The sequence below is a fragment of the Sciurus carolinensis genome, chromosome 11 (genome assembly GCF_902686445.1).
Source record: "Sciurus carolinensis chromosome 11, mSciCar1.2, whole genome shotgun sequence".
NCBI lineage: Eukaryota > Metazoa > Chordata > Mammalia > Rodentia > Sciuridae > Sciurus > Sciurus carolinensis.
The window spans coordinates 121,484,671-121,510,953 of NC_062223.1; the positions used below are offsets into that span (position 1 = coordinate 121,484,671).

At 42.6% G+C, this 26,283-nt stretch overlaps 1 protein-coding gene across 2 annotated transcripts in view; it reads left to right on the top strand.

Annotated features, from left to right (window-relative positions):
• Window positions 1–26,283, top strand: part of Ubash3b (ubiquitin associated and SH3 domain containing B) — a 140,029-nt gene that overhangs the window by 18,945 nt on the left and 94,801 nt on the right. Inside the window, exon 1 of one of the 2 annotated variants that reach the window (XM_047516590.1) lies at window positions 20,593–20,879. The exons of the other annotated variant lie outside the window; for it this stretch is intronic. Within the exon in view, the coding sequence (XP_047372546.1) occupies window positions 20,665–20,879 (215 nt within the window). The 5' untranslated portion in view covers window positions 20,593–20,664. Of the gene's footprint in view, window positions 1–20,592; window positions 20,880–26,283 lie in introns of those variants that run through there. 2 annotated transcript variants of the gene reach the window in all.

Genomic DNA, 26,283 nt, shown 5'->3' on the forward strand with positions numbered 1-26,283 from the left:
CACACTTGGCTTACATCTCTTTCTGGGACTAGGTTGTGACTCATGAAAGCAGTGTCGGAGAGTTTTCTATTTCCCTAGGCCTTCGCCTGCTGCTTAGTACATAGTAAGAACTCAGTTCATTCATTCATTCCTCTATTAACATATTATTAATGTTCATGATACATGGGTCCTTTGCTAGTGAAGCAATGGTAAGCAAAACTGGACTTGTCTTCATGAGCTTAATAAAAGTTTCCTTCATAAAGGGAAACTGAAATGTATCCACTCACTTGTAGAACAAAGCTACTGTCTTAGCAAGGGCTTTTACAACAAAGGACCACAAACTGAGATTTTGAACAACAGTCATTCATTTTCTAACAGTTCTGGAGGTTAGAAAGTCCAAGATCATAGTCTAGTAGGATTCAGGTTCTGGTGAGGGCTCTTTTTCTGACTTGCAGATGGCCACCTTTCTTTTTTTTCTTTTTTTTTTTGCGATGCTGGGGATTGAACCCAGGGCCTTGTGCCTGCAAGGCAAGCACTCTACCGACTGAACTATCTCCCCAGCCCTAATGGCCACCTTTTCATTGTGTTGTTAGAAAGTAGAAACAGTGAGAGTAAATGAGCTCTGGTTTCTCTACTGTCTTCTTATAAGGGCACTACTAATCCCACCATGAGGACCCTACCCTCACAACATCATCTAAACATAATTCCCCAGAAGGTCCCCTCTCCAAATACCATTGTATTGTGGGTTAGGGCTTCAGTCATGGATTTTAGGGTTACACAATTCAGTTCAGCCCACGGTGGCCATCAGTAGGCTTCTAGAGAGAATATTGACATGAATGTAATGGTAAGAATCTGATGTCATGTTGAGTGGGGGGCATTTTCAAGGCAGGATAGGACTTCTTCCACATGGGGCCTCCTACTCTCCCACCCCACCCTGCCCAGCTCTCTCAGCTAGCAGGGGGATGGTGGGGATCTTGCTCTCTGCTCTTCTTTCTACTGTGGCTCTTCTCAGCCTACATCTGCCTGGCTGACCCACATTCCTGTGAGTCCAGATGACCAGTAAGGAAATAGAAACCACAAGAAGTGAGAGGGAAGTGCCTGCAGCCTCTGGGAGCAATGCGGTGAAGGCTGATTCTGTTTCCCAGGCCTTCTCACTAACCACTTTGCACAGTGTCCGCGGTGGCTCCCATATGACTCACTGGTGTGGGTGCCCATCCTGCCACACCACCACCATCAGCTCCCCAGACCTGCTGCTGGGAGGCTGGGAAGCCCAGAGCTAGGCCTCAGGACCTGACCCACCCTGGGCTCAGGAGTTCCCTGTGCTCCACACAGTGCACAGCCCTGGAAGAGGCTGTTATTCCCAAACTTTCCAAGAGTCTCAGAGCACAGACTGAGCCTCCCCGTGAAATGCAGAAGGAATTCCGCTCAGGCAGGACAGAGGGTATGTGTTTTTAGGCACAGCCTGGAGAAAAGAAATCACACAACAGGCACAAAAAGTGTGGGCTCTACTTTGGGCTTTTCACTTACTTTGCTGGGTGATGCTGGGCAATCATTTGCTCCACTCCAAAGAGCATGCATTATCCCGTGTGGTGTTGTCAAGAACTGTGCTTGGCAAGTGGGCACATGGGAATAAACAAGGCAACACTGCCTTTGAGTATCTTCGTGTCTTAACCACATCATTCAGGCTACGAAGAAGGACATAAGGCACTAAGGGGCCTCAGGAAAGTCCACTTACCCCGTCTTGGTGACTCCAGGATAACTCCTTTCAAAGAGATACCCCATGAGCATACTGAGGGTGGAGAGGTGGGTTGAGGAAGGAAAATTCCAGACAGAAGTCATTATGTACATAGATACAATGAATGAAAAATCTACACCTTGGGGTGGGTGTGTTTGGTGTTATAAGCATGAGACTATTGGTGGAGTCTGAGTTTATTTTGAAAGCTCTTGAAAGACACCAAAGGATATATTGAGTGAGTTTGTGCCATAATCAGATCTGAGAGAGCCTACTCCTGCGACTCAAATTGTGGTCCTCAGACTGGCAAATTTGGTACCACTCAGGAGCTTATTAGAAACGTGCAAACTCAGCTCCACCTCAAATCTACTAAATTACAATACTCACTCTAGTGAGATCTCTGGGTGACTGGCATGGACAGTGGACCCCTTGTCTCTTAAGAGTTCTGCGTGCCATGGACTCAACCAACTATGGATCAAAAATATTCAGGAAAAAAAATGCATCTGCATTGAATATGTAGACTTTTTTTCTGGTTCTTATTCTCTAATCAATACAGTATAACAACTATTGACATAGTATTTATGCTAGACATTATACATAATGTAGAGGTGATATTAAGCATATGGGAGGATGTGAGTGGGTTTTATGCAAATCCTACACTATTTAACCTAAGCATCCACAAATATTGGTATGTCCAGGTCCCTTCAGATACTAAGAGACAACTATACACAAAATTTGAGACACCTTGACTTACAGTAAGGATCAGCAAACTGTAAAGAGCTAGTGAGTAAATATTTTAGGTTTGGCAAGCCATGCGGTCTCTGTGGTGACTATTCAACCCTGCCGTTGTAATGCAAAAGCAGACATGGGTGATATGTACACAAATGTGCATGCCTGTGTTCCAACCGAAGTTTATTTATGGACACTGAAGTTTGATTTCATGTTTCAAGTATCACAAACTATTATTCTTTGATGTTTAAAAAAACATTTAAAAATATAAAAACCAAGCTCACAGGTTGTTCAAGTGCAGGTAGTGGACTGGATTTTTAGTTTGCCAAGCCCTGAGCTATAGGATTCCAGATTCTCAGCTTTCAAATAATACCCCTTGACCTATATGCTTCAGAGAGTTATTGTGAAAATCCAGCAAGCTTGTCTGAAAAGATGAGGAAACCAAAGACTGCAGTGGGAACACAACTTGCTCAAAGTTATAAAGCTCATTACTGGCTAGGACTCAAACAGGCCTGCTGAATTCAAGCAGGCTCTCTGCCTTTCCTATGTGCAGTTGATTTGAAAAGAGAGCTAGAAACCGAGCAAGGTAACACGTGCCTATAATCCCAGTTATTTTGTAGGCTGAGGCAGGAGGATCACAAATTCGAGCCCAAACTGGGCAACTCCATGAGACACTGCCTCAAAACAAAAAGGGCTGGGGATGTAACTCAGTGATAGAGCATCCTTGGTTCAATGCCCCTGATGGTTAGTTAGGGGCTTTTTAATGTCAAAACTGCTTTGTGGAAGCCAGAATGCAGTGAGCAACCTGTCCTGGAAAAATGTATTGTGCAAAGCAAGACCCAGGTATCTCAACACCTGAAATAAGACACTAAAGCTCTTTTTTATTTAACGAAATAAACATTTAATTAGATGTTATTCTTCCAACAATTAGTTTTTCTATGAATTATTTAATTTATACCTGTTTTTTTGTTTTTTTTTTTTTACCACTTTTTAAAAATTGTAAACAAATGGGATACATGTTGTTTCTCTGTACATGGAGTCAAGGCATACCATTTGTTAATCATAAATTTACATAGGGTAATGTTGTTTGATTCATTCTGTTATTTTTTCCCTCCCCCCCCCCCCCACCTGTTGGTTTTTATTGAAAACTCAGGGACTGGGAATGTAGTTCAGTGATAGAGCATTTGCCTAGAAGGTAGGAGGCCCTGGGTTCTATCCCCAGCACTGCCAAAAAACAAAACAAAACAAAACAAAACAAAAAACAAACACGAAAATAACAAAAACTCCTGCCGGTGCAATGGTGCAAACCTGTAATCCCAGCAGCTCAGGAGGCTGAGGCAGGAGGTTCCCAAGTTCCAAGTTAGCCCCAGCAATTCAGGAGACCTGAAGTAACTTGGGGATACCCTGTCTCCAAATAAAATACTTAGAAAAAAGTAGGGAGCTGGGGTTGTGCCTCAGTGGTTGAGTGCCCCTGAGTTCAATCCCTGGTACCAAAAAGAACAAAACAAACTCCTTGCTTGTTTTTAGTAATTTATGTATAATCCATTGTAATATTTATTTAAAAGCATAATAGAATAAATCAATCATCCCACTTGTTTTCTCTTCTAAAACTATAGGGTATCTGAGTAATTATTTTAGCAAACTAAGGCAGTAGATTTTTGTTTTTAAATCCACCAAAAATTCCACATCCTCTATATATTATATACATCTCCAGCACTGACCCTTTTTGTCTTGTCCTAGTCCAATTCCTCAAACAGAAACACTTCCTCACAAGGAAATTTTCCTTCTTATACTTCTGCTTTGCTTTTCAACACAGAAAGTCAATGGGGAGATTGAGAACATAGAACATAAGCCAAAGTAAACAATGCTCTCTGAAATCACATACTCAAGAAGGACTTACTAAGTAAGAGTAGGTCTTGGGAATCAGGGTCTGGCCATCCACTATTTGGATGTCCTCCTTTATTCTTCCACTGTGCCACCCGGATGGCACACTGCCTACTGAGGTGATGGGTTTGGATGTGTATGCATTCTCCTGTACATGTATGCATACACAGGTACACACATATGCACGTGCTTGTGGACACACAGACACCCCTCTTAGTTGCTTGACTCCTGCAGGGTTTGAAAATAGTGTATTGCTTCCACTTGGAGGCTGGGAGAAACCCGTGAGGTTAGGAGTACCCTTGATGAGGGAACACAAAGAGACAAGTCATCAGTTGCTACCATAGAACAGCCCGTCAGTCGGGTCTGCCATGCTCTGCTTGGGCTTGGTAAGCCTTGTCTGCTGAGCACAACAGCAGCTAAGCTGACTCATCACTGCCACCTGGGTGGCCCAGATGTCAGAACAAGATTGGCCCATTCCTCTCTGTTCACACTGCTTTGTCAAAAAAGCTACCAGTTGTGAATCATCTGCCCATATAGAGCCAAGGGGGAATCTCAGAGGGTTAGTGGGGAGGATGGCAGAGTCAAATTCTTCTCCTGTGTAGGACCCTGCTGAGTCACTTTGAAGCCTTGAACAAATTGCTTTTTCCTAAATAATTGACTATGACAGTTTTCATTTATTTAGTAGTTGACGGTGTGCATGGTCCAGTGGAGCCGATAGACTCAAGTCTCATCCCCGACACCCCTCAGTCTCTCATCTTCCCTTATAAAATCTCCTAGCCTAGCAGTTCTGACATAAATGATAGTGATATGTCCATTTTGTAGATGAGAATATTGAGGCACAGGGAAGTTCACTTATCCGAGTTGAAGGAGTGCATCCAAACTGCCAACTCCAAGTTCCTTTTTCTTTCCTGGGCTTTTATTTTTCCATATGAAAAATTGAGAAATACTTCTTTCTACTTCCTTTGGTTTCCAGAGGCTGAGGTACACATCTTTGTAACCAAGAGTTTGTTAACCAGGACACCAGGGATGGGTTGTGTGTCTGTGTAGCTACCCTCCCACTCATCCTTCTCTGACTTCTATTTGTAACTTTCTTGTTGATAACTAAATCATGTGTCTATAAATTCCCATAATTTGGTTTATGCTGACTGCAGCCCCAGAAGGCGTGGGACATCAGTTTCCTATAGTTATTTATAAATTACTAGTTAGATGAAAAGCAAAATATCATTTGGATCAAAACCTCACCTAACCAAGATTCTTTCTAAGACATCACATCTTTTTAGGAGAAATAGGAAAATTATCATATAGGCTGAGATGAGGCATCTGACCTATAGGCCAGCTTGTACAGTATGTTTTGGAGTGTGGGTTCACATTAACCCATCTAGTAAGTCAATTCTTGAAATTAAGGCAGACCACTGAGAAATGATGTAATGAATAAGGATTTATTGATTATGTACTGTCACCATAATACTCAGTATTAGGGATTCAAAATCAAATAAGGCCCAGAGGATGCTCAACCTTGAACGAGGGACAAGCCAGTAAGTCGGAGGTGATGATACACAGTGAAAATGCTTTGTGCGTGAGTTCACAGATGCTAGAGCTGAGGGGAACAGACCCTATTAACAGGTCTCTAAGAACCGCTGGAGGAGATGACATTTCATGAAGAATTGAATATGAACAGTTTTAGAACTGAAAGGATTTGATCCAGTTTCCTGCATTTGGAAAAGTGGAGAGAAACTCAAAGCACTGCAGGCTTGAGTTCAGTTTTTAAGAAAGATTTTCAATGAGGATTACAAGCAGAGGCTTGAAATTTGCATAGAATTGGAAAATCATTTGTCCAGAACTCTCATTCTGTAACTTTTCTGGACCATCCACTTATTTTCATATGCCTGGGTCTGAAACTATGTTTCTTGTCTCAGTAAAGGGAAGCTAACATCTTTCTTTTACCAATTCTGGGTCTTCTCCTTGGATTAACAGTTTGCAACTATTTTAGTCAGAGTTTTTTTTTTGTCACTATGACCAAAAGGTTTATCAAGAACAATGTAGAGGAAGAAATTTTTATTTGGATCCATGGTTTCAGAACTTCAGTACATGGTTTGCTGACTTCATAACTCTGGGCCCATAAGGCAGGACATCACAGTGGAAGGGCTGGCAGAAGAATCAGCTCAGGACATGACAACAGGGAGAGAGAACTCCACTCACCAGGGGCAAAATATGGACCCCAAAGGCATGCCCCAGTAACCTACTTCCTCTAGCCTCACCCACCTGCTTTCAGTTACTGCCCAGTTAATTGGTATCAGTGGATTAATCCACTGGTTAGTTTACATCTCTCATAATCTAATGATTTCACCTCTTGAAAAGTCTTGCATTGTCCCACACATGAGCTTTTGGGGGACATCTCGTCCAACCCATAACAGTAGTCAGTATTCCTATAGCTTCAGAATAGCAAAATAGCGAAGGTAAAAGTCTATTGTGCCCACAGTGGAAGAACCTTGTCTGTCTCCTTCATCACTCAGATTCTCAGATTCTGGTCTAGAAGAGTGCTGCAGAGCAGATGCTCAAGAAATTCTGTAATTTGATTAATTTATTCACCTTGGTTCACTCCCTATCCTTACCTTGGCTAGAAGTTCCTTCTGAAACTTTCCTCATTTGAGTCTTCCAGTGCTAGGGTTTGAATATAGCTTGTCCCCAAGGGTTCATATGTTATAAACTTGGTCCCCAGTGTGGGACCCCAGGTTAAGATGTGGTGGAAATTTTAAGTTAGTGGGGGCTTGGTAGGAGGCCCTTAGATTATTGGGAACATGTTCTCCTGCGACCCTGAGTTCTTGAGAGAGTGAATTGTTAAGAACAAACTCAATCCCTAAATCACTTTGTTACTTCCTGCATAGTGATGCTATCTTTTATTCCTTTACACTTACTTCTACCATTTTGGTGTCATCCCTCATGAGGTGATATACTAAGAGGATCTACAGCTGGCACTATACTGTTTGACTTTCAGACTCCAAAACTGAACTAAAACTTTTTGCTTTATAAGTAACCTAACTCAGGTATTTTGTTATGATAATGAAAAGTAGCACATCCAGTTTATCAGCAGAGGTGGACTTACTACAATGCAAAGTGTTATAATAAAACAAAACCCCGTGATAATAACAGCACTTTCCATTTTTTAGCACATCACAGTTGACAAAGCACTTCCATTTCTATGGTCTTACTTGTACTTCACATTAGCCTTGTCAGGTTGAAATCTGAACAAATAGTGTTACCACCATTTGTTGATGAGGAAACTGAAGCTCTGAGAGGCTGAGTGAGTTGCATAAGGCAATACAGTGAGGCAGGAATAAAGAAGGCATTGAAACTAGCCTACCTGACACTCAAACCCTGGGCCTTGTTCCTTTGTCTGCTCATGGAAAATTAAGATCAAAATGGAGCAGATTTCATCCTGAAAAATCCTCTGAGGAGTCCTTTAGGGAACATAGTATTTAGGGCTTCTTAAGTGCCCAACAGAAAATCTGCCAGACAAAACCCAAGTGGATCCCACAGAAGCAGACTTTCTGTTCATTGAGCTGTCATGTCAAGGAAGAGACAGATGCCTAAGAAGGAAAAACATGTAAGTGAACCGGTCGACACATGGCCAAATGTGGAAACAGCAGGCTGGTGTCCAGCTCTTCAGTGAGAAAGTCTGACTTGGGGCTTGGCGCCGGTGGCATTGTCTCTACAACAGTCACACAAAGATGCTGTGGACTCTGAAGTGACAGATGTATAGGAAAGGTTGAAATGGTGCTGAGATGGTCTTAAATGTTAAGAAGGCAACTATAACACATGTCTGGGAGTTGGATCTATGAAGGGTGAATAAGGCCTTTGACCATGATGTGTAGGAAAAGAACAGGACCCTGGAGGAAGTCCTTTCAGGGTTGTGAGTAGAGCTCGGGAACAGCAGAAGGGAGGGAGACCAGAATGTACTATCTCTCTTACCTGTCCTGCCACAAATGGCTCATTTAAGTAGTTAACTCAGCCTTGACTCTCCTTTCCCTAATCCCACTTTTTTTCCACCTCCACTACAACTGATCTCAGACACATAGAAGGATCACTCTGAACCCCACTTTTTTCCTAATATGAGGCCATTTCTATTTTGTTATATCTCCAGTGAGGTGAGATGCAACATATATAAAAAGTTGAAGGTCTATCATAAGCCACACAAAGTGTAGATGGTTTTTATACCATTACCTTAGATACTTTAGGAGTGTCTAATGAATATAAGGTCATAGAATGTTCAGATATGCAAAAGATGGCAACTTGCCACCTGTTTGGGATCCTGCCTCATTCTCATTTAGCATGATGGCTGATGAATGGCTTGGCATTTGATTCACACCTGCCATTTTAGATGGACTCTCACAGCAGAGCTTCAAATGGGAGGTTTTATGCTACTCACCTGTGAAGAGAAAGGTTCTAGAACTTGAGGAAGATGGAGAACAGGTATGTTGTGTTGGGGGAGTACAATGGTTTGGATCTGAAATGTCCCTGAAAGTCCTTATGTTAAAGGATTGATCTCCAGCCTGTAGAGCTATTGGGAGATGGTGGAACCTTAGGGGGTGGGACCTAGAAGAAGGGGGTTAGGTCATTGGGAACTTGACCTAGAAGGGGATATTGGGAGCCAGGACCCTTTCTCCCTTTCTTTTTCCTTCCTGGCCTCCCTGAGGCAAAGACTCTTCCTCCACCTGCCCTCCTGCTGCCATGATATACTATACAGCCAAAGGCCCAAAGCAACAGGACCAAGTGACCATGAACTGAAACCTCTGAAACCAGGAATCAAAATAAACTTTTTCCTCTTTTAAGCTAGGTTTCTCAGTTATTCCATTATAGTGATGGAAAGCTGACTAACAGAGGATGGTTGGGGGGGGTGTGCTGGAAGGAAGTTATTGAGCACCTACTGCATGTACCTACTATGCCACATGTTTTACATGTCATTTTTATTTCCTTTAATAGCCTCCTTATACCCATTTTACAGATAAGAAAGTTAATTTGCACACTGCTGCTCACTCAGTAGATGAGATCAGCCTGCTAGCCCAGGTGTGCCTGAAGCTAGCTTACATTCTTTCCTCCACATTTGGTATCTTGCCACTTGTGTACTTCAGCTTCTCTTGTGCTCCAGTGCCTCTAAGTTTAGAGCATTTGTCAAGTCATGAAGCCACCTGGTGCTCTCTTCTTCCTAACCTGAATTTAACTAATAATGTTGATGATGACTTTGATATATAATGGAGATAGCGTGCTCATGAATTTTGTTTTGTTGCATTAGGCAAGTTTATTAACTTTCTGTCACAAAATAACTGAGATAACAAACCTTTGAGGAGGAAAGGTTCATTTTGGTTCACAGTTTCAGAGGTTTAATTCCCTGGTCACTTGGCTCTGTTGCTTTGGGCCTGTGGCAGCAAAGGGAAACATGTGGAGGAGGAGATCTGTTCATCTTGCAGCAGCAAGAAGCAAAGACAGAGAAAAGGAGGGGCTGGGATTCCAATAACCCCTTTCTTGGACATGCTGCCAATGACCTAACTTCCTCCCATTAGGCTCCACCTCCTAAAGGTTCCACCACTCCCAATGGCACTGTGGACTGGTGACCTAGCCTTTAGCATATGGGCCTTTTGTGGACACTTCAAATTCAAACTATTTGGGGTTCTCTGCCTGACTTCTTTAGGGCATAGAGGTCTGGGCCAGCTGGCATGATAGGTGTCCAACCCTCACAGAGACAACTGTTCATCTGCTTTTGAAATTCCATCCCATCTCTTGCTCATTCACTGCATACCTTAGGAATGAAGGAAGCAGCTGAGGGGGCCTCAGTTCTATTGGGGAGACATCAATTGTGTAGAATCTGAACACATTGTATCACCTCCTCCAGGATTCAGACACCAGGAGGGATGGACATGGGCTTTTGTTATTTCTGATGGGCCTTTATGTAGTTCCACAATTTAAAAAGTAATATATGCTTATTCTGTAAATTTTGGAAAATATTGAAAAACACAAGAATAAACAAATACTATACCTACCCAATTTCTATCTATCTATCTGTTAAACAAAGTTAGGGGTATTACTCAAAAATTTGTTTTAAACACTTTTCTGTTTCATAAATTATTCTCCTAACATAATTGCTCATGCATTCCTAGTGTGCATTGTATAATAATACCATTTAATCAGCTTCCTATTTTTAGAAATCTGGGTCATTTTGTTGAGATTAATATACTTACACATAAATTTTTGTGTACTGCCCAGCAGAGTGAGAATAAAAACCTTAGTGTTTTATAAAATGGAGATATAAAACTACTTCAGAGACCTGTGATAAGGATTATAGATAATAAGTCATATTAAGTACTTTGCACAGTTGTCTTGTGCACAGTCAGCTGTGTATGAATGGTAGCTATTGCTGTTAGCTTACTTTTTATGTCTGATTATTTCGTTAAGAAGTAGAATTATTTTCTCATGGCTGTTTTCCGTCACCCTGCTTCAATACTGGGGTTGAAACTCAGGACCTCTTGCATGCTAGGCAGATGCTCTATCATGAGCCACATTTTCAGCCCTATCTGTGATTTTTGAAGCATGTGTTAGCCTATCCAGAGGTCAGGTGAAATGGGAATCCTCAGCCATGACTTAAGCCAACCAGGTGTGGCAGCCCTGGGCCCAGAGATGGCAGATATACTGCTGCTGCCCTGAGCATCCCTGGAAGACCTTCTGGCCTTCAAATCCACTGTGTCACAGGCCCAGCAAATTTAAATACATAACCAAGAAAGCTAGGGAGAGAGCACAAAGCTGCCTTTCCCTCCAAACCTCATGCTAGTTCACATCTTTCTGCTTGATGATAGGAATGTTGGCTGAGGGTGGTGTGCTAGGCTCAGTGTGCTTATGGCTGCTACTGGGAGAGGATTCACCTTAGGCTGTGACCCTGGAAAAATGTTCAGATGTGCCATCTTGCTCTCTGCTATCATAGGATTTCAGAACTGGAAGGAAACCTAGGGATCTTTGGGTAATGGGCCTGGTCCCCTCCCTTCTCCTGTGAAAGGCTGAAACCAAGAGTGTTTAAACAGTTTGCCCACAGCCATGAAAGAAATAAGTGGCAAAGCCAGAACCAAACCCCAGTTCTTCCGGTTCCTTCCCCCTCTCCGGGGTTTCTCCCCCTGGATCATGTTCATTTCCAGAAATGAAAGGTCATGGTTAACTTGTCCAGATATGTTTGCCTCGCTCCAAAATGGAATGTTTTTCCTGAGAGTTTCATCACTGGAAAAATGAAACCACATGGTTGCGTGTCCCACCCTGGGCCTTCTGCTGGGCCTTTTAGAGCATTCTGGAATCATCATCAAGAAGCAGGATGTAAGGGCTGGGGATATAGGTCAGTAGAAGAATACTTGCCTACCATGTGCAAGTCCCTGGGTTCTATTCCCAGCACCACAAGATTAAGAAAGAAGAAAGAAGGAACTTTTATAAAGTGGCTCTTATTTCTTTTCTCCCCTCCCAAATTTCATCTGAATATTTGGAGATGGTTTTTACAGAATAAAGTCACTCTTTTCTGGAGAAAAGTTTCAGCAGCTAAGCAAGCAGCATTTCTCTCACTTCTTTGGGTGCAAGAAGAAACTGGCCTTCATTATTGCAGTTGCTTTCAACACAGACTCTGAGCAAAGAGCCCAGCTGCAACTCTTTTCCTTGTGCAGAGTAAAAATTTTATCAGTATTCTTTCTCCCTCTGGGGTGCTGCTAGACTCTCACAAAACTCCTCAGTCAATTTAAGGTTTAAAATCTTTTTGAAAAAGTGTTTTTATTCAGCTTTCAAAGACACTAGTTCATCTGTTATTGCTGTAGCTCCCCACCACTTGCAGGAAAATCCCAAAATGTCAAATGGTGGGTATTTTACAAATGAAAAAATACACTTCTAGAATCAATGAAAAGTCTACTTTGGTTTGCCTTCTGCTGGGTGAGCACCATGATTTTGCTGAGTCCCATGTCACTTAAGCAAGAGGCCATAATTGCCATGTGTGGCAGGGTCCTGTGCTTTGGGCTGGGTGTGCTTAGTGATTTAATTGTGCTCTCAAAGAGTACAATCAATGCCATCTGCCCAGGATTTTGCTTCTGATCATGAAGAAGAGCGGTAGATCAGACAAAATAAGTCATAGACCAGGCCAGAGGGTAGTTAAGCACACTGGAAGTTTTCAGGCCCAGGTCCATGCCCTGTGATGGAACCTTGGACACGTGGCATCATCTCGCTAAGCCCAGATTTCCTCATCTGCAAATTGGCAACAATAGAAGTACCTATCTTACAAAGGTCGGGATAATTAAATGAGATCATCTTCACAAATTACCTGGCAGGTAGTAAACACTCTATGAATGTCAGCAATCAATTTGATATTTTATGTTTTTCCTGAGCTCAAATCCAGGTGCTTTGGGGATTGATTAAAGAAGGAAAGTAAATAGCAAAAATATTTTTCTCTTTAATGTATCCTTCCTTCTTTTAGATAAATGATACTTATTGATTTCTCACTATATTCCAGGTACTTCCTAGACCTTGGGGACACAAAAAGGAGACACTCTTAGTATACCAAATCATAGCGACATAGAACAGAAGAACTGTACTGGGTGTGGTGGTGCATACCTGTAATCCCAGCTACTCAGGAGGCTATGGCAGGAGGTTCATAAGTTCAAGGCCAGTGAGACCCTGGACCACTTAGCAAGAACCCTGTCTCAATAAAATAAAATAAATTAATAAAAAGGGCTGTGAGTATAGCTCAGCAATAGAGTGCTTGCATAGCACTGGGTTCTATTCCCAGCACCACAAAAGAGAGACCAAAAGAAAAAGAAAAGAAGAAAAGGAAAATAAAGAACTGCATTGATATGGGATAAGGCCTATAATAAAAGTGATATATGAGTGTATGATGGGAATAGAAGGGGAAAATACTGCATTTAGCTTGAGGAATGGGCTTAAAAGACTTCTCATCAGGAACATGGAAGGGAGTTTGCATATCATCAAGGGCATTCCAGCAAAGACACAGTTTGTACAAAAGGGAAAGGCTGGGTGGTCTGGTACAATAAGAGCCTAAGGGGAAATATGTAGAGGTGCTTCCGTTTAACATCATTGATGGAGGATCAGCTAATGCCAGACACTGATGATGGAGGTGAAACAGTTCCTTCCCTCAGGGAGTCTAGAGACTGGATGAAGAGAAAGGACAAGCAAATTCATGGTTATAATGTGGTAAGTGCTATAACCAAGGTTCCTGTGTAGTGGGCAGATTGAGAAAGTTCTCTCTTCTCAGCCCGCAGTGATAAGGAGAAATCATTAAGGGAAGATGACAGAATCTAACACTTGAAGATGGTAGAGTTACCAGTTGGAGGAAGTGGAGGGAAAGGGAAAACATTCCATAGAGGGCACAAAGGCTTGCAGGGATATGTGGGCAGGGACCATATGAGGAAAAACTAGCCTATAAGTGTGACCAGCATAAAGAATGATGAGGCTAAGCTGCACACTCATTCACTCAACAGATACATGCCGAGTGCCTACAATTCTCCTACATGATATCCTAGAATCAGGATGCAGTGGTGGAGACCCAGTCATTCAGAGGACTAGGGAGCACATCTGGTGTTGGGGGACCATGGGCCTGATTCGGGTGATATGCAGACATGACTTAGGAAAACAGCGAATCACATAGTTAACCATGACTTCTTTTCCCATTCTGATTACAAAGCTGGGAGGGTCTCACTTCAGAGCTAGTTGGCCTACAGTACCTCTCTAATACTTGTTCACCTCTTTTTATCGAAAGGCTATTGGCTTTGGGCTCAGAACACTGACAGACCAGAGAATCTAACTAGAATTTGGTAAGAGTGCTTGGTGTCCAGGTTTTTTGTTTTGTTTTGTTTTGTTTTGTTTTTATGAGTTTTAATGAAAAATACATAAGTATCATACAGATGCAGAAAAAGCAAAACTAACAAACTGATATGGAAATGGCTGCTATTGATGTCCAGAGGCAGTGGAGAGAGGGTTTTAAGCACAAAGAATGAAGAAGACCTGGACAAGACTTCTTTGGGCTATGGGCTCCTTGAGTGCAAAGTTTAGTGTGTCCTGGTTTTTGAGACCCTTAACTCTTAGCATAGAGTTTGGCACTTAACATAAGCTTAATTTGGAGTATTCTAGAGCATGCCATTCACAATGGATCTGCTTTAAAACCTAAAACCTTGCATTTATTGATTCTACTTCTGTCATCACTCAATTGCATGGATGTTTCAAAGGAGCTGGAAACTGGCACTATCTGTCAAGAGCCTGTACATGGATGGAGGTTTCTAGTACCAAGGCCGACAAGTTGGTGCACATGCTCCCCTGGGACCTCTGCAAATGTGCTGAGTCCTCCCAACTCTGTGTTTCAAAAATCCTTCAACCTTTCCTGGGAATATCTCCGTGGCTCCTATGGTGGTCCCTCCATTATTCTCAGAGAGATGACAGTCCCAGATAGTGAATGCTGATAAGCTTCTGATACAATTACCATTTTAGTAGCTCTTGAGAGACTTTGTGGTCTCTCTTTTTATCACTCTTTTTGCTATTCACAAATATTTATGCATGACATGTTTCATGCATTATAATTCTCTAAGTGCCTTGGATATGTTGCTTAGACCCTCGTTTTTACTGTGCCTCACTCCCAAGAGGTCCTATAATGCTCAGAAAAGACAGAGAAGAATTGCTTGCAGGATTTTTACAGTAGCTCATTGGTTCCTGTGTCTAATCTATGCAAAAAAGAAAGTGTTTGTTTAGGGCTACTTGTGGTAAAGCCATTGGGAGCTTACTAAATAGGCACATTGAGCTTATGATTCCATCTAGTCTAATGTTTTTATAATTTCTGAATTCTAAACAGGCATAATTTTTTAATGATGATGTCTACAGGGCACCAAGTCACTAAATGTCAACATATTTTTAAAAACTTTTAGTAGAAAACAGAATCAGGAAGTTGCATGTATGTCCGAGCTGCTGCCCAACTTTCCTTGGGCCATGGTTAATACCAAATCCACATCAGAGCAGCCTTGCACGTGAGTGCATGGTCTTTGGCTTCCTGTCTGTGCAAAATGCTCACAAAGCAGCCTGACTATAGGGAAGGATCGGTGCTGTTGACAGACATATTTTCTTATCTTGTTTTCACATCGGTAGCAGCATGATTTCTGTTCAGAGCAAGCGTAGGTGGGGGTTCCTCCTGCCCTGCCCTGTGTTTAGCTGTTAAAATAAGAGGATACTTTATTGCATTATTTTTCAAATAAAGATCAGGCCACCAGGAGTTGGTGACTCCAATGGTTCACTAAAGTGATTTGTTTATAGCAAAGAAAAACCAGCCCAGCTCTTTTAGAGACACATTAACAATCCATGTAACAGCGATTGTAATTTGAAGATTAGGGTTTGGGGAAGTTTGAACTTTTGCTAAAGATAGAAAGATAGCTCCTAACACTTAAATTACACTTTCAAATTCAAATAGTTGGACTTTTCAAATCCAACACCAGGAATGGTACAAATTGACTGCTCGTATTCCCAATTGCACTTCCAGTTCACAAAAAAGTTTTTCTTGATTGTTCTCGTATGACGGATCAAAAAACCAAAGTTCAGAAATATTAAGAAAATTGTGTTTGCTGACCAGTATCTGACGGGGCTAGAATTTGAACCTGGCTCCACTGCCTCCCAATTCTGGGTCTTTTTCCCTCCATCATCTTACCCTTGCTTTTGTCTTCTTATCCAAATGGAATTGTCCATTGGCCACTTCAATGCCCAGATAAATGGGAGGACAGTGTAGTTAGTTGAGTTAAAGGAGATTGAGTCATTGTATTGCCCCAAAGTCATAGGTTTACAGCAACTTAAAGACAGAATAAAGGAAAGAGATGAGTACTGAGTAAGTAACTACTGTACTGGGAACTTCACAGACCCGACACTGCAAGGGGGAATCCTTATATACCTCAAAGTGCCTCTGGAGACACATTTTCTCATCCCCACCTGACAGATGAGAGGTCTGAAGTTTGGAGACATAAGACAACAAGTTCAATGTTGCATATTAAATAAGTGGTGGAGCCTGAACTTGAATCTGGGTTTGTTTGATTCCAAAGCCAACTCCCATGTTCTATTGATGAGGAAACCAGAATGGCAGGATAGCTGCTCTGTCACATATCAGGTCAAGGGCAAAACTGGGTCTCAGCAGTATGAACCCAGTGCTCTTGCCAGTGAACCTGGCAGACCAAACCTACTCTTACAGTCAGGATTCCCCTCTGCCTCAGCAGATGAAAAGTTGCTCCCCACCTTCCAGAATGTTCCCTGCCCCTCCTCTTGGCTCTGGCAAAAGTTGTTCACGTATCACCCCATTTAAACATTTGATTTTTGCATTTTCTTCCTAACTTGCAACAAGGTAGTATTGGATGACTCATGAGACTATAGAAAAACAGCGTGGCATAAAGCTGAAGTAGAGAAAGAAGATAGGGGCTCCCCTTAGTGAAAACTGCACTCACAGTATGGGAGAGCCTGGGTTGAATGCCAGGTAGACACAACTGAGCCGATATTAGACACCAGGCTCAGAATGCCTCCAGGGCCCTGTGTGGGGCTCACTGTGTTGCTATAAAGACCAGCGCCCCGATCCATTCCCACAAACCTCCACCTCCCACCTTCCTTAGACTCCTCACCCATCTGAAAGTCTGTCTGCCTCAGCACTGGCACTGATATTTGTTTTAACCTGAAGTTGTGTGTTTCAACATGTCATGTACGCTAGCCACGTGCTGGGATCAGCTCTAAATCTCTTGGTGCCTGTTGGGGCCCCAGGAACAGGGGAGGCAGAGCAGTAGCACCTATCAAGTGCCTGCTGTACACATGTTATTTCATTTCATCCTCAAGGCACCACTCTGAGGTGGGGGTTAATCTCATTTTACAGAGGGAAAGACTCAGAGGCTCACAGTGAGCTCAGAGGCTCAGGGTTTTCCAGCTAGCAGGTGGCAGACCAGGGTCAGTAATGGGGCATTCTCTCCAGAGCCCATACTATTTCCACTTTACCGAGAACCAGCTGTCACAGAGCACAGACATTCAACATCTTCCAGAGGGTAGAACAGCATCACCCCTGATTTCAAAGATCTCACAACTGAAGAGTGTGGCACACGGAGCCACAGAACCGGGTTTGCGTCATGACCTGGCAGTGCCCTGTGTGTTCTTGGCATTTCCTACAGCTTCCTCAGTGCCAGCTCCTCTTCTGTGAAATACCTACAGACAGCGGTGTCTGCCTTTCACACGCGGACTAGGTGAAACACACCAGATGACAGTGTTTTGTGATCTAATAAGCTCTACGTAAATGTGAATATTTACTTTTGGAAATCAATCAAGGAATTGACGGTAGCACCCCCAGGACGGCAGCAGAACCAGAGGCAGTGTTGTCCGTGGTTCCCTGTCAGGTCGCCCCCTCAGTAAGCAGGTTGCAGTGTGAGAAGTTAGAGGTGGGCAGAGAGAAGGCCCAGGGTGCTGTGCACCCGGGATGCCAGGAGAAGGTGACAGCCATCATCACCCTTACCAGAGCCTGCTGGGAGTGAGGGAAAGGTCATTCCCTGGTGATGAGGGTACGACCTAGAAGGTATTTTTTACAGATCTGGTTCAAGACTTTAAGCTGGAACACAGTTTCCAGAACTGAGTGGACTGGCTTAACATCCACAGCTTTGTCTCTTCCTTGGTTTGGGCTCTGACCTGAGTTATGGACACTGAGTGTATATTTTAAAAAATCATTTCCCAAATTTAGGATTTTGTTAAGCTCTATGTTTGGTGGATAAACTTAACATTTCTTTACTAAACACCATTACATTTTAATTTTTTTTAGTCTTAGTTTTTCATATTGTAGTTTCATGTGTTCATTTTGTTCATATCATAATTTACTTCTGGTCCTGATGGTAATAGTTTGGGTTGTTATTAAGAAAGGCTGTTAACCAACAGATGAGGGGACACTTCACCTGGGTAAACAAAGTGCCCCAGACAATGACCTGCAATGGAAGTCTATAGGTGCTCAGAATTCCAGGAGATTGGTCCACACTTAACTAGAATAACATGTTTCATCACAAAAAGCACATTAGCGCCGTGGGTCATGGTTTCTGTTTTGCATTAAGAATTCTCAGCCCCCAACCTTCTGATTCTGTCAAGCCTCTGGGCTGGTGCTAATTTGCATGGTTGTATGATTCTGCTTCATCTGCTTTGAATTTCTTGGCCTCTTTGTCAGAGGGTATTAACAGATCCAGTTGTTTCTTGGGAGGGTCCAAGGATCATATTGATTGATTTTTGGATAACAAAGAAAAAGACAGTGGGAAATGTTCTAATTGGGTCTTTTTATTGTGTGCCATGGCTGGAAGTCCCCCAGGGTAATTAGCTTGAAGTGCAGAAAGTTAAATATTCCAGTTGAAAAAGACCATGGGAGAAATTACATAGCATGGAAATGATAAAATGAACTCTTTATTAAGGAGAATGATGCACTCGCGGTAGCAAGTTCGGCTGGTCAGCCTGTTCAAGCCTCTTTTTGGATAATACTCATATTTTCCAACATCTGTGGGCTTTTCAAAATGAGCCTGTTCTTCCTCCAGACTCTCATGGCAAGGCCCTGAGCTACATGGTGAGCAAGGTCTGCTCAAGATCACAGGACCTTCAATTGCATTAACTGCTCATCAGCCCTCTACTTCTCACCAGGAACTAAGGGTATTCAGGGTAGAAGTGATGGAGGCCTGAGGATAGGACCAGTTCTCACCCCACTGTTTTTGTATTTTGGGGGGTAGAACACCGGAAATCCTTCCCTTTTGTCTCTCTCCTCAAGATGTCCTTGTTGTGGTCTGAAAATCTCTCCTGACAGCATTTGCCCACAACGAACCATCTACTTCCTCTGAACTCCTAGGCCATATATTGGCCACCTCCCCTTTGAGCCCTTGTACTGCCGTTGTTTTAACCTTGACTTCCAGTGGAAACTATAATTTCCTTGGGGACAGAGGTTGTGTCCTTTACTTCTGTGTGCCTACACTAGTTCTAATACATGCCTTTCAAGTACTATAGTGTGTGCTTCAGAAGGAGGGATGATCATCAAACACCCCATTAGAAGTGCCTTGGAAAACAGAATTATTTGTTTTAGCAACACATCCAAGTCCAAGATAGTTATGTGTAAAAAACCAAAAATACTGATGATGTCAGTGTGGCGAGAAATGTAAATCTTCTCAAAGTACTGAAAGGAAGGCAGAATATCATCACATAAAGTAGAATATAGGACTCCAACCCCCAAAGGCATAAAGACCCTTTTGCGTTCATCATTCAAGATCAGATTGGAGACCTCAGAGGACCTAGCTTGCAAGAGAGTCCAGAAATCAAAAACTGTTTTAGGGAACAGATGAACCATTTAACAGGACGAAAAATCATCAGATTTTTAACTCAGGAAAAATGTATGTTGTCCTCACTCTTCTTTGCAATTAAGTGAAGTGGAGCTCCTACAAAATTTACCACTAATCCTGAGTCTGCTTTCATTCATCGTTCATTTGTTTATTTATTTATTCACTCTTTGAGTGAGTCATGTGCTTTTCAAAGTCATACTGTGCCTGGATCATTTTGGGGATGTGCTTGTCTGTCACTCTGCCAAGCTCTACCCATGGCAGGTACTTAGTAGATGCTCATTGAATTAGGTTCATCGTAGACATGTCACATACATCTTGGAAATTTCTTTTTCAAAATAAATAGTAGTGAAATGATACTTTCCCCCTTAAGAATATGGAAAAATCTGCCTAAGAGTGACAGATTAGGCTTAGGAACATAGGTAATTTACTAATTTCAAAAACAAGTTCAGATCATGTCCAAAATAATAAGTGAGAATAAGTGAGTTGAACCCTCAAGGATTTTGCACTATAAATATATAAAGGCTATAAATGTGCAGTAGTGTCTTATTGTTCTTTTGAACCCCTTGTTTTGTGTGGATAAACATCCCACCTCCTGTGACACAGGAAATGATTGACTGAGGTTCTGAAAGAAAGAGAACATGGTGACCTGGCATTGGTTTAGTGGTTAGCTGAAAATGACATTTTTCTAGGGTAGAAAAGAGAATAATAATGACATGGGGCATGTACTCTAATGGTCTGGCATCCTTGAAATGTACCTGCAGACTTTGGAGTGGTTGTTCCTTCTTATCTTTTTGTAGACAAGAGGACCTCTTGGCTCTAGGACCACTGAACCCTCCCTGCAGTCAAGGCCTCAAAGATGACTCACTTGGACTTGGAAACCAGCTTGACTTGCTCAAGGTGCCTGTGGCTACAGGTCTCAGATAGGCCAATGCAGAGTTCTGCAAGTGCTTTGTAGGCTGCGTCGGAATGCAGAGAAACCAAAGCTGGTTGACCTTTTATTTATGGGCTGAGTCCTTGGCATGCCAGTTGAACGGTCATATGGAGCATCTGAATCACAGCCTCCCAGCATCCTCCTCTAAGAAGGCGTCTGGAAGAAGTTCACATTTCTCAGCTTTGAAACCACCTTCTGCTCTTTACCTTGGTGGGTCATGGCCTTGTGAAAGGTCACACGGGCCAGCCAGGTATGAGAATAGTTTCCAGGGAGATCTGAGCACAAGGGACTAAAGGGGACATTTGCAGTACACAAGTAGAGAATTCCCCGAGTCTAAGGCTGGGGGCATATTACAGAGTCATTTTCCTCAGAGAGGTTATAGATGGCTGACTCTGGAAATAATAATAATAATAATCATTATTATTTTTAATATAGAACTTCATTCCTGGATTTCATTAAGGCCTAAACTTTCTAGATTTGACAGTGGGTAGAAATAGGCAATTGTCTTATGTTTCCTTTATTTATGGGGTTAGAAGAAGAGAAAAGAAGGCCATCCATGTGAAAAACCTGGGGTTAATGAAGGATTTGTTTGGGGGATCTCTACCTCAGAACTTCAACTACAAAAGGGAGCTTGTCTGACCTGACCAAAATTACATGTCTGAACCAGATTTCAACCCTGTCTCTGCACAGAGAGATGCCACCTCCATGGACACAGGCTGCCTTCCTAGCTGCCACCCAGACTTATGAGTCCCAAAGGGAGGGGGCTATGACAACACTCCCTGAGCCCACAGTCCACTGCCTGAGGCCAGTGCCCTTCCTTTCCTTTACACATCACGCAATGTCTCAGAAAGTCTTGAAGCCAAGCCTGCTTTCTAGCCTGACTCAGGGGAGGCGACTTTCCCATCACAAATGTGCTTGTGACTCCTGGACTTCCTCACCAGGGACCTTGAATCTCACCACCCAGAGGGGCATCCCCTACTGCTGCACACCTCCTGTGTTAACTAGGAGGCAGTGAAGCGTTGTGAGCAGCTGAGTGAAGAGAAAATGACTGCAAATGAATTCCTTCCTGACCTTCTCCTCTTCACCACCCAACTTCATCCGGGGGCTTTGTTCCACCCTTGCTCTGCCTAACTCAGTCCTCAGAGGCTGATTTCCTCCTTTTCTGAGGAAAGTACTTGGCCAACCTTGAATCCTGTGATCCTAGTAAAGTGTGGCATCATTCTCCACGAGTCACACTGAGACTGTGGGTCACATAGCTAGTGGCTGACTGGGTCTAAATCTCAGGTCAGCTCATGCCCTAGTAGCTGCTCCTTAGGTGTCAAAATATCCAAGAGGAGATACAAAGCATACTGTCTTTATTTGCCAAAGCTTTGGTTGTTAATGCCATTGCTGGATTCAGATCTAAGGCTTAGGACCTTAGAAAGCACAGGTTGTTTGGAAGAATCAATATCCTGTTTTAAAAAAAAAAAAACATTTTTGAGAGCCTTCTCCTCAACTATATACTTATGGTGGCTTCTATAATCTGAGTACTCAGAAGGTATTCAGAGGTCTTGTTTGCACATCTGACTAACTGTGGGAAAGTTCCTCCCTTAAAGTTCTGGAGAATTGGCTTTGTTGCTAACAACTTGTGTTGTTAAGGTAGAAAGTGTACATTCTGCATTTTCCTCCAGTACCCGGGATACAGGATTCCCTTAGGGAGTTAGTGGTCTTGGTAACTCAGTGTATAATGGGAGGAGGGGGCCCATGGATAGCACCCTGAATAATGAGTTTGAAGCTTGTCACTCTCCTTATATTAGGATCTAAAATGGAATGAAAGACTTTTAAAGGAACTATATAGATGGATGATTATAGAAATTTTTGGTTAGAAGGGATACCAGGAATTTTCATATATGTATGTGAAATAATAACTTGTAGCTTGGTTCATACTTAAAAGGGAATGTAAGGCAGAGAATTTCAGGTACCCATTCCTGTATTATCACACGTATATACCAGCAGGAGATGGCACCATTTCAGGTGAAAATTCTCTCTATATCTATCTGCACTCATGGATTGTATTCTTCAGTTGTGACTTGGGCCCTAAATCCTGTCAACCTTATCATTAGTCCACAATGAAATGAAAAAAGTAAAAAGAAATACTGGCCCAAAATTGCCAGGTGATCCTCTTTGGAAGGAAGTATCCTTTATGCTGAGATTGTATTCTTCCTATCTTTTTCATATTAAAACATCCTTCTTTGATGGACTGATGGTGATAACTGGAAGTGGGGATTTGAGATTCAGATTCTGACTGGAGAAAATTAAAAGTTAACAAATCCATATGATCCACTGGCTCCTATTTTCACAGAGCATTAATCCATAGAATCCAAATAACTGGGACCAACTAGTCTACCCAGCTCTTTGTGTGCCATCAAACAGATGATACTCTCCTGCTGCTTTTCTCAAGAGAAGACTCTACAACACTACTCTGTCAGCTTTACCAATATTTTCCTCCTTCCCCTGACAGAAAAACCATAAATTTCTTCTTTTTGGGGGGCGGGTGGGTGCTGGGGATTGAACTCAGGGCCTTGTGCATCTGAGGCAAGCACTCTACCAACTGAGCTATATCCCCAGCTCCCACAAACTTCTTTCTAGCCGCACTTTCTCTGTCTGGTGCTCTCCTTCCTCATCTCTTTCCAATAAAGACTTCTAGATACCTTTGCAAGAGAACTAACTTGCTTCCTCCCCTTCTGGCCTGCCCAGGTACCTTGTCCATACTTTGTCATTAGCACTTAATGTGATTAAAGAGAATTATTTAAGTAAGCCTCTTTCTTACTGAACTATGAAGTCCCTGATAACTTTCCTTTTTTCTTTCTTTTTAACATAGTGCCTGCTACATTTGTTGCATGAATAAGTATCCTAAATCACAACTTGCAGTTAAAGCCTACTGTCTCCTTTGTCTCCCTCAGTAGCAGTAAGCAACTAATTCACAGAATAACTTACTATGCATGAATACTATGATGGAGTTCCTCTTTGGTCATCTCTTCCCTTGACGTAATAATACTAGTAGAAAAGCACTGGGTCAGAAATCTGCAAACTGCCCCAAGCCACTTATTTTTTGGAGACGCAGTTTTCTATCTGCAAAAGATAGTGATTGAGAGTGAGTATCTCGAAAGTTCTCACCATCTTCAACATCCTGTGTAGGAAAGTGGGGAGGGAGGGAACCTCAGAGGTGACATGCTGACTATTCTCCAGGGAGTTTCACTAAATTTTGAACTTTATTTTTGTTTGACTTTTGGTAACTTTTCTGGGGAGTGGAGGTACTGGAATCCAGGGTCTCACACATGCTAAGCATGGTACTTTGCCACTGGGCTATACTCCTAGCTAGTAGCTGGGAGTCGAACCCAGGGCCTCATGCTAGGCAAGCACCCTACCACTGAGCTATGGCTCCAGTCTTGGCATCTCCAAATTTGATATTAGTATGAGTCTTGGCTCTATCTTCTAGGAGCCATGGAATATGGAGCAAGTTCCCATTCTGGGCTTCAGTTTTTCTCAGCAGCTGAATGTTTATAAAATCCTTCTGTCATATTTATTGAGAAAATGAAATGAGAAAGTGCATGTAATGTATCTAGCCTGGTGCCTGGCATACAATAAGTGTTCAACACTTAGCCATTTCCCATCATTTCCCTTTATCACAGGGAGCAGTCCCATGACTACCCAAGACCCAGCCAACTTAAACAGGATAAACTCATTCATGCTGTGGTATGAGAGACTGGAAACTCTTCACCTTCCTTTCCCCAGTCCCACCTTTATGTCTGCTTTGTAAAAGAGTCTCAGAGGGAGGACCAATATCTATCCCACAATAAGCATTTGGTAATGAAGGAATTTCAAGAGCCAATTTTGGAGGAGAATGGAGAGTTCACCAATTTTAGACCAGTCCCCATAGAAGTCAACCAAACAAGTGTAAATGAGTGATAAATGAGCTTTAACTTTACTAAACATGAGGAGGGGAGGACATGCGTGGTGTTGGTATCCTAAATGGAACCATCTAGTCCAAGGATTTTTGCAAATGGGGAATTTCAGTCACCACCTAGCTCTTTCTCCTTAAGATCTGGGAGAGATTATCATAGAGTCCCAGAAACTAGAACTCTAAGCTGGTTTTGGTGTATGTGTTCATGGGTTCACTCATTCATTCATTGAGTTGCAAAGGATTGAAAGAATATTCTCAGCCATGGATTTAAAATAATGGATAAAAAACAACAGGACTTTGCTTCCAGGTTCCTGCAATAGGAGGAAGATAAAGCCAACAGAAGTAACTTAGAACTTATAATTAAATGCAATTTCCAATTTATAATAGGAAAGGCATTCAGGAGGAGGAGAAAGAACAAGTCCTGGAGTGTTCTGGTAGTTGGGGAGATGATGGGGCCAGTATTACTGTGCTTGTTTATTACATGCCAGGTGCTATACTGCCCTTTGCATATATTATCTCACTCTGCATAACAACAACACTGGGTGCAGGCCATATAGCCCATCTCGTAGAGTGCCTGCCTCTCATGCTGGAGGCCCGGGTTCGATTCCCCTGCACTCTGAGATTGTGGAAATAACAAACAAACAACAACACTGGCAGGCTGAGTCTCTTCCCATTTTTTTCTAGAAGGTACAGATCCATTAAGGACTATACCTGATGTCCCCCATCTGAAAAGTAGTGAAGGCAGAAGTCAAACCCACATCCATCTGATCACAGTATCCCCAGTGTTTCTTTCCAGAAGAATGTGATCTTGAGCTGCAATTAATGGTAGCTAATCCCAATGTGGCCAAAAATGAGAAAGTAAAGGTTCCAAAGCAGAACTTGTAGTGGGGGTGGAAGTTACCCAGGAAGGTCGTGCTGAGGAGAATTGATGGAGGTAGAATCGTTGGACTGTGGGAACACAGAAAACCTGTACTGCCATCACTTCCTTGGAATTTTGTACTCATCCCATGAGGAGAGAGACCCTAGGTTTGTAGTCTATGACCCAGGATGGATGGGGAGGTGGGTAGAGAGGTCATGGGAATAGCTAGGCTGGGTTTTCAGGGATAATTTTAATTTAAAAATCATCCATTTCATTGACAGGTCCTAGACAAAATACTGCTTTTGACTCTTGTTTTAGAAAACGAAGGTTTCCAGGAAAGTCATAGAGTTAGGAAGTATGGGAGCCCTGTTGCTGAAGATTGTTGGAAGCAAAGTTCATAGAAGGAAGTACCTCTGAATCCAGACAGGATCCTGTCAGCCATTTCCCCCAAAGGGACCTCCATTAAACTGTGGCAAGGAAGCTTCTCAGCCACGCAGTCCCAAGTACCCAAAATCTCTGCAGGAGATTTTTTTGGGGGACCCACATCCTCTGCCCAAACCCTGAAATTCTTACTTAAGAACTTCAGAAAAAGAGAGATGAGGCAATTAGATCCCATTCAAAAGTCTATTTCTTCCTTCCATTTTTCCTTTCTTTGCTCTGTAACCAGGCAGGTCCCATCCTAAGTCATTCATGACAAGAAGGTCACCCTCATCCTCTGAGTCCTAGGGAAGTTCACAATGCACAGTGGGTCTGAGTGCCAGCCAGGAAATGGAATTGGTGATCAGGTCTGAGTGGAAGGCAAGGAAGGTTGAACACCAGCAACCCCTGTGCCTTGCAAGGGCATGTTCTAAG